Consider the following 8,060-nt stretch of genomic DNA (forward strand, 5'->3'; position numbering starts at 1 on the left):
TGTGTTGAGTGCAGGTATGTCAGCAATGTGAAGAACACGTATAAGCGAATATTTTATAAATTATACTCCACAACGGAACAACGGCTTGTGAGGATGTGATACGACATTGTGAAGGTTGTGTTCATGTTACAGAACTTGAAATTTAGGATTACATATTTCATCTAGACTCGCACTGGTCATTGCGTCGAAATCCTACTAGTACCACATTGCGAAAAGAACGTACATACGCCGATACGCGGTCGATGCTGATTGCATTCGTGGTGGAGCATGAGCATATGTACTGCTCGTTTCAGGTTACAAAACGTTTTGATTTTGGTCAAAGTCAAACTACTTTAAGTTTGACTAATTCTATAAAAAAATAGTAATATTTACAATACCAGCATTGTTTCATTAAATCTATAATTGAATAAATTTTTATAATATATTTGTCTTGGGTTAAAAAATATTACTACTATTTTTTCTATAAAATTAGTCAAACTTATAGTAGTTTCGATTTTGACCAAAGTAAAAATATCTTATAACCTGAAACGGAAGGAGTACTAGAATTTATTATCCGATAAAAGAAAAGCAAATGTTGAAAAAAAAAAGAAAAAGGAAACAAATAATCTTACTCTTTTCTAAAGCAACGTAGCAATGCAGAGGAGAGAAAAGTAGAAAACCACACAAAGAGGATAGAGGAGAATGAGATAGAGAGCAGGGCCAAGGCGGCTTTCAGAATTCAGAATTAGCGGTGACAACTGACAAGAACTTTGCTGGGCAATAGTTTGGCTTATTTAAAATTCAGGAATAAGCCAAACAACATATTTACAAACGAAAAATAATTTGTTAACAAAACTTTTATATACGTGTTCTTAACAATCTAAAAGCAAAGACGGGAAAATATACACCAAGAAAAAAAAACCTTAAAATCAAATATAAGCATAAGAGAAAAGATGGAAAAGATGAGGTTGTTGGGCTCGTTCAGGAGGGCTGATGGGCCCAGATTATTGCCGCGCATTATTTACGTCACACATCCAAAAATACAATTTAATTTCTCTGAACTTTCAGCAACGCCCTTCTACATCAGCATTGCTTAGAGCCTTAGACCACTTGTTCAAGCTAAATACCCCTTAACTCATCCCTATCATATAAACAAATAGATTACCGTTCATCCATATTTCATCTAATTCGAACGGGGAAGTCCTTTATATGTTGCAGGTTTACTCATGGTTACTCATGCCTCCTTTATATGTTGCCGGTATACTCATGGCTACTGCTGCCAGTCACCGGAATGAAGAGTTTGTCGGCTCTGTACAAAGTGGCGAAAATCCATCGATTAAAAAACGGCAGTTTTTCTTACCATAATTTATAGAGAACTCCAGCTACAAAGGTGACTGACAAGCACCAGTTTTACCAAGGAATGTGTTGCAGACCGGCCATGGTGCCCAAACACTGGTATTTGGTAAGGTGGCTGAAACACGGTGTTACAGTCAGGTGCTCAGGGCTCCGGCAATATGTGATTGCTGTGATCCTCTCCTGTGACACTGGCACTGCCATCAGTGACACCGTTAGGAAGGCTTGCTCTGTTAGCGATAGCTGGGCTGGAATACGGGGAGTATGAAGAAGCCGCGCTACCATTGTTGTTCCTAGTTCGTCCAGCGGTACTACTTCTTGTTGTTTTTGTGCGAGCTTTGCGTCCCTGAAAGTGCAACTGTTAAAAAGAGATACAGGCAAATTGCTTCATGCAATATACATTAGGCACAACAAGGTAAAGTGGAGTAGACACATAATAATGACCCATAAATGTGACAAAAATGCTGTGCGCGCGTCTCATGAATTTATCGGCAACTGATCAACAGATAAAACTAGTTTAGGGAAGTCCAGGCACTAGATAGGATGAAAACAGAATGAAGACAATGCACAGAAGAGGTATAGAAAGAAGGGTGGAAAAAGAGAAGATCCTACAACATTTGCATTCTATAAGTGCAGAGAATTAGCACAAACACCTCCTTTGCCGTGCACATGTAGGTTGGTTAGGACAGAAATTGATAAAGGATACCCTAATAGAATAGTACCAATTTACAGTCAACCCTAATTCATGGCTCCTTCAGTAACTGAACAAGAGCATCATATCTCTAATTAATGGTTTAACATTTAGAATACATGAGAACTTGCTTGAGGTGTTAATGATATCCTATTCTACATAGGTGCCGTTATGGACTTCTCTTAAGTATGTGTTCCTCTGAATTTAATTTAAGATGACCAATTCATAATCATACCGACTGCTTGACATATCTGAGTTATTCCAGAAAAATTCCAAAATCGTGAATCCAATTGATCTAAACAAAATAGGGAGTTGTTCGGTTAGCCTGTTTGTTCCAAGTCAGCACATAAAAATGGAAGGTTTTATAATCAGAACATGAAGATTTGCAACAAACTTTAAGATCAAACATCTTCTCAATGACTCAAACAGGAGAAAGAAAGATCAAACATCAGAAAATAATTTATCAGGATAATATTCTAAAGCTGAACTGTCAAGAACAACATTGAATCAAGTGCCCAAGTGCCCAGACTTCAGATTGATGAAACAAACTTCTCAATAATCATCAATAATTGACTTAACTGAAAAATCCAGAGATAGTTTAATAATGTCCATATATTCTGGTGGATAATAAATATCGGTTTTAGTGTCAATAGATGTCTTTTGCAAATCAATCAGAACTTGAAGAAATATGTTAATACACAACTGTAATTATAGAAGTTCTGCAACAAGTTACCCCACAGTGCCATTCTACATTTGACCACAACTTAAACATTCTGATGTACAACTGCCTGAATGAGAATAAGTTGTTAAATTCCTGTGATTGAAACTAACCATTTGTCAGAAATGTCAAATGGCATAGGCCTGCACATTGTGTATATCTCACATGGAGTAAACATGACAAGCTAAAGCGTAGTTTGCAGTGCAATCAATCATTTTACTGTATGAACTTTCACATTTTAGAATGCTGTTATGGCATATAGCTTTAAATTAAACGTTTGAGACACCAGCATTTAGTGAGTGCATTATTCTGGTGAAGTATCACTGAAGTTACTGCATTCATGCAGAAGAAAGATATTCAAAATATGTTTCCACTAAGCAGTAACATTTTCCACAAAAAGAAGATAGTTATATATGGAATTAGTTAGTTAGTTGCGTGCATAAGCTATACCAACAGATAATTGGTGATTTAACTGACAGAACAAAATTGACATTTTATTACAGTTTAAGGTTTTAAACAAGTGCCACGTTAAAACAAACAAGTTATGTGGAAGCTTCACTTGATTCTTTTTTATGTGCATGCAAAGCATTATTAAGAATATCCCCAAACCAACAAGCTCTTTTGTGCACTGATGTCTTGCTTTCTCCAGGCAAAAACAATTCCAGTTTACAGATGCAGCAGCCCATTATGATCCATTGTTATCTCAATCACAAAACTGTATGAAGCAGCAGCTGGTTTGCTGTGAGTTTCAGTGAGAAGACTATACTACCATCCCCAATTCCTTTACTTTCTGAAACCAATCCCAATTCATCAGGAAAACAATTAACGAGGTGGCTTATCACATCACTCAGATCAGCACACACCAACTAAGCCTATCCATATATCCTGCATTCCTACTTGCTTAAAACAAATCAATTAAACGATCTATGAGTAGTTAGTAGCAATGAAGAACTACCATTCTGATTCTAACGAAAACGATAGCACTGAGACTTAACACGACAATATGGGCGCAGCAGCTAGCCGCAAAACTGCGGTGGCCGGTGGGTGGGATTGGGGGGAGATTACCTTGCCCATGCACTTCTCGAGGTGAGGGGCGAAGCGGCCGGCGGCGACGGGGCGTCCGCAGTTCATGCAGTCGACGAGGTCGGCGGCCACGGCGGGGAGCACCTGGCCAAATACATCGACCACCCCCTTGTTCCCTCCGCCACCGCCGACGGCGCCGCCGCCCTCCTCGGCCCCCGGGTGGTCGCGGGCGGCCCAGGCGCGGAGCTCCTCCTCCTCGGCGTCGACGCCGCGGTCGAGGCCCAGGCGCGCGATGCGGTGGCACTCGGAGGCCACGTCCACCACCGCGGTCTCGAGAAGCTCCTCGAAGCAGGCCAGCGCGAACTGCGCCACCGCAATCCCTCGGTCAGATCGCGGGAGGAGGAGGAGGAAGGCGAGGGTTGGGGTGGTGTTACCTGGGAGCGAGGGCTGACAGGGGCGTCGGTGGAAGACGACATGGCCTCCTCCGGGCCCCGATCGGGGGAAAAAAACGCGGTCGGCGGAGGCGGAGGCGATGGCGCGGCCGCTCAGGGTCGATGCAGCAGGCGAGGGCGGCTGCGTGGAGTGGTCGTCGGCTCGTCGGCGCCGGCGAAGGGAGGAGGACGGCGGCGTTGAGCTGATGCCGGCGGAGGGACGACGCGGTGGCCGCGGGGAGGAGGCGAGGGCAGCCGCAATTCAGGGTCGCCGATGCCGGGGAAGGAGAAGGCGAGGTCGGCCGGCGTCAGTCAGGCCGAGAAAATTGCCATTATACCATCTTAAAAAGGGGTTTTGCCATAATACAGTACTACCATTTTACATTTAGGATTTTCCATTATGCCAGTCTCAATGCAGAAGGTTTCACCCAAATGCCATTTTCTCACAATTCTCCATTTTCTCACATCTTTGTTGACCAAAATGCACTTAGTTAAATCAATTTAAGTAAATACCGCACAAATATTTTTACATGCAATTTTTTAAATGTAGAGTGGTGTTTTGGCGAAATCCCTTTTTACGATGGTAATTTTGTCTACGGGAAGAGTGGTTTGGAGCGAGCATATGGAAAGGAAAAAAATTATACTTCCTGCATCGTTCAACCGAAATTCCCCAAATTTAAGTGGATGGATACAAATAGTTCAAATTTCAGTCTATTGATTAGTGTCATTCGATCGAGATCCAACAGCCTATCCATCTGTTTCCATCTTGGACTGGAGGCAGGAAGAGAGGAAAGAAAGGGAGATGATTGACTCACTGGTAACAATAACTTTCTTGTTAAGCTTTGGTGTCGATGGGATGGCACTAAAATAGATTTTCTTTAAATTAGGATTTTGGGGGTTGAAGATGGTAGGAGAATGGTAGGGGGCAGGAGGCGGATTTATAGAGAAATTCGGGGTCATGAGAAAAAGACAGAAACGCGAGGTCGATGTTGGATTCAGCAACAGAGATGGGGGAGAAGACAAACAAAGAGGCCCTGAAGTTGAAGATGACACCGGAGAGGTTAGAAATGTGAAGGGGATATGGCCAACATGACAGCGTGAGCCACTAGATATGGGTGAAGAAGGGTAAGGTAGGGAATCCCGCTGGCTTGATATCACCTAGACCTACTCTCATGTAGCTCTTGGTTTCAAAGCATCAAATGTTTTCGTTTTTAGTTTCAGTAAAACCGAAAGTTATCTCCGTTACTTATTTTAGCATTTCGTTAAAACTGTAGTTACTTTATTATCAGCATGCTCTTTTATCTTCTTTCTTCACTTGCAAAAGCATTAAAGCACCTTGGAAGACAAGCCTATTGCGGCTTGGCGAAGGATCGTGGGTATGCTCGAGGATAGCAGTGTGGCAAGCTTGATGGAGGTAGCCAACGGAAAGCTTGATGAAGGCTCAACCATGGGAGAGCGTGAAGAAGGTGATGTCCACTTGCAAGCACAAGAATGACGTCGTGGTCGTGGGTGAGCTTGTGGGTGGCGTCCACAACTAATTCAAGTTAGCCACGCATAATCACGTGGGTGTCCGTCTATCCGCGTCTTGTCTACTAGGACGAGATTCAGAGCTGTCACCACCTGCCGTCTACCTCTGATAAAACCGTGGGGTACACAACAAACAAAGGTAATCTCTAACCTAGATATCATGCCTAAGTAATTAATTACTGCTCTAATATTTGCGCATGAAATTCCTTCTTTATCAATAGTCCTAGTACTAGAGCACTTAGTACGAATACTAAACAATAAACCTACAAAGATGGAAATCTATCTCACTTGGACTAAGTAATTAAATAACATAAAAAAAAGGATCCCGGATATTTACTTTATAGAAGTTTCTCCGAACTTGAAGCAGAGTGTACTGACAGCTCCAGTACTCCTCCAGAATTCCTCATAGAATGCTGCATCCACTGAGGTAGAAGTCAGAGAGAGCGCCAAACTTCCAGGCACTCCTCCAAAGCTTCCCCTCACTCTACCTATTTTCTACTAAGAAGTGACTAAGCCTACATAGGAAGAAGATAGTACCCCAAAGAGTTGTGTGTGTTGAGAGTGACTTGCGCTCCTCCTTTTATAGGGCCATATGACGGTTGTAATGGCAGTAACTGCCGAGGAACCCGGCATAACAATCATTGGGGAGCCATCAGGAGCGTACACGTGGAAGCAGATGGTGAGAGGATGCAAAGGCGGTTCGGTCGACCTCCTAGTTTGGGCGAACTTCTGGGCCACCTCCCGGCCACTCCTTCGGCTAGGAGGCTGCCTAGTGGCCCCCAACATGTTATACCTTGGTTGGGCTCAATTCTAGGTGGTTTTGTTTGACATGTGAGCCCTCCAATCTGTGTAATAGCGTCCTGATTGTTCGGAGATGTATTTTATCGCATGACGGATGTGTTTTCTGCATAAAATACCTGCATACACATATTTCACCAACACAAGTATAAATGATTAGTAATAATCCCTACTATTAAGTTGGATACCATATTTTATTTTATTATATGCAGGTACTGATAGTCTAATATTATGATTTAAGGACCGTTAACAACACCCCCACACTTAACCTTTGCTCATCCTGAGTGAAGGCTATGGACCCTACAATAGGGTTATGACTTCCTTACTTAATCATGCAAACAAATTATTCAAAGCCATGCTTGTACTTGTGGGTCTTTGTAGTGTCTACCATGCGATCCTGGGCAATTGAGAAATGGAACAATTTTGACTAGTGCAATAGTACTATGTCTACAACATACCCTTCTACCTAGGATTTGAATAAGTTAGCAATAGTACTTTTACATTTATTACCTTATTCCTCGTGGGGCTTATAACTTCTCCTCGCCTTGGGTAACTTAACCTCGCCTTGGGTAGTTGCAGAACAGAATGGATCATAGAGCACAAATCACCTTGTCTTTGTTTCAACTTTCATTCCCGCGGTTTTCGAGAATTTTTGCAATTAAAACAAAGTTCCTCAAATGATACTCTCGATCACTCAATGCGTATAATATTCCAGTATTGTCTCTTTTTACCTCTAAAAGGTTTATATGTGGAGCTCATAGTAGAGAAAAAGATATGGCAATACTCGCATCACATATATTGCAAAATAAAATAGAGGATCCAAGAACTCTTTTATTCCTAACATGGAGATGTGGTTGGTTTTTCTCCAACTATCTCTTTTTTTCATGATTGCCCAAAAATATTTATTGAGTACTCCTTTTCTCTTTTTTCTCAATTTGTTTTCTTCTCATAATGATTGAGAATATTTTCTACCCTTCTATCTCTTTTTTTTCTTCAGCCATCTCTTATTGTAGACTACTATAAGAGACATTTTGAATCACATGGTGGAGTATTTATTTGGTGGATGGAACTGTTGCTCACCCCAGTGTAGAGCTAGCACAATTATGGTAGGTCAATGGCATGTTTTTTCTAATCTCTTGTGTAGAGATCAAGCATATATGGTGGGTGCACGTGAATGGACATCTTGATCAAGAAAGCATGAAAAGAATCTCACAAGGGTCACAACCTTGTATTAGGGTTAATTATATTCCAATGTAAAAGCGGGTAGCATATGAGTATAGGCTATTGTATTAGGGTTAATTAGATTCATGCCATTATTATTTTTGCAGTTTTGAAATATACTATTACTATTCATCTATTTGGAACCATGCCACTGTAACTTCACAGCTATTTTAAATATACCACTACTTACCCCTTTGTTGCTTTTTCTAAATCTTTTGGACCATATTATCCCTAACCTCTTCATTCATCCCATACTCTCTCTCCCGTTCATCTTCTCCATGGAGCTGCAGCTCTAAGCAAAAGTAGCGGCGGTGGCAGG

General features: G+C 41.6%; 1 protein-coding gene across 4 annotated transcripts; it reads right to left on the bottom strand.

The window, feature by feature from the left end:
* Positions 1 to 933: 933 nt before the first annotated feature.
* LOC4338504 (SAGA-associated factor 11) lies at positions 934 to 4,509 on the bottom strand. Of its 4 annotated transcripts, XM_015782385.3 has the most exons (5): positions 4,199 to 4,509; positions 3,807 to 4,127; positions 1,615 to 1,678; positions 1,394 to 1,529; positions 934 to 1,288 (listed from the first exon to the last, which is right to left on the bottom strand). In XM_015782385.3, coding segments are annotated over exons 1-5 (564 nt in total). In that variant the 5' UTR covers positions 4,241 to 4,509; the 3' UTR covers positions 934 to 1,287. The 4 variants fall into 4 exon arrangements, 3 of the variants coding, with proteins under 3 accessions (XP_015637871.1, XP_015637869.1, XP_015637870.1); XR_001545774.3 differs by having other exon boundaries at positions 1,394 to 1,678; XM_015782383.3 differs by lacking the exon at positions 934 to 1,288 and having other exon boundaries at positions 1,299 to 1,529.
* Positions 4,510 to 8,060: the final 3,551 nt, after the last annotated feature.

The sequence above is a fragment of the Oryza sativa genome, chromosome 5 (assembly GCF_034140825.1).
Source record: "Oryza sativa Japonica Group chromosome 5, ASM3414082v1".
Taxonomy (NCBI): Eukaryota; Viridiplantae; Streptophyta; class Magnoliopsida; order Poales; family Poaceae; genus Oryza; species Oryza sativa.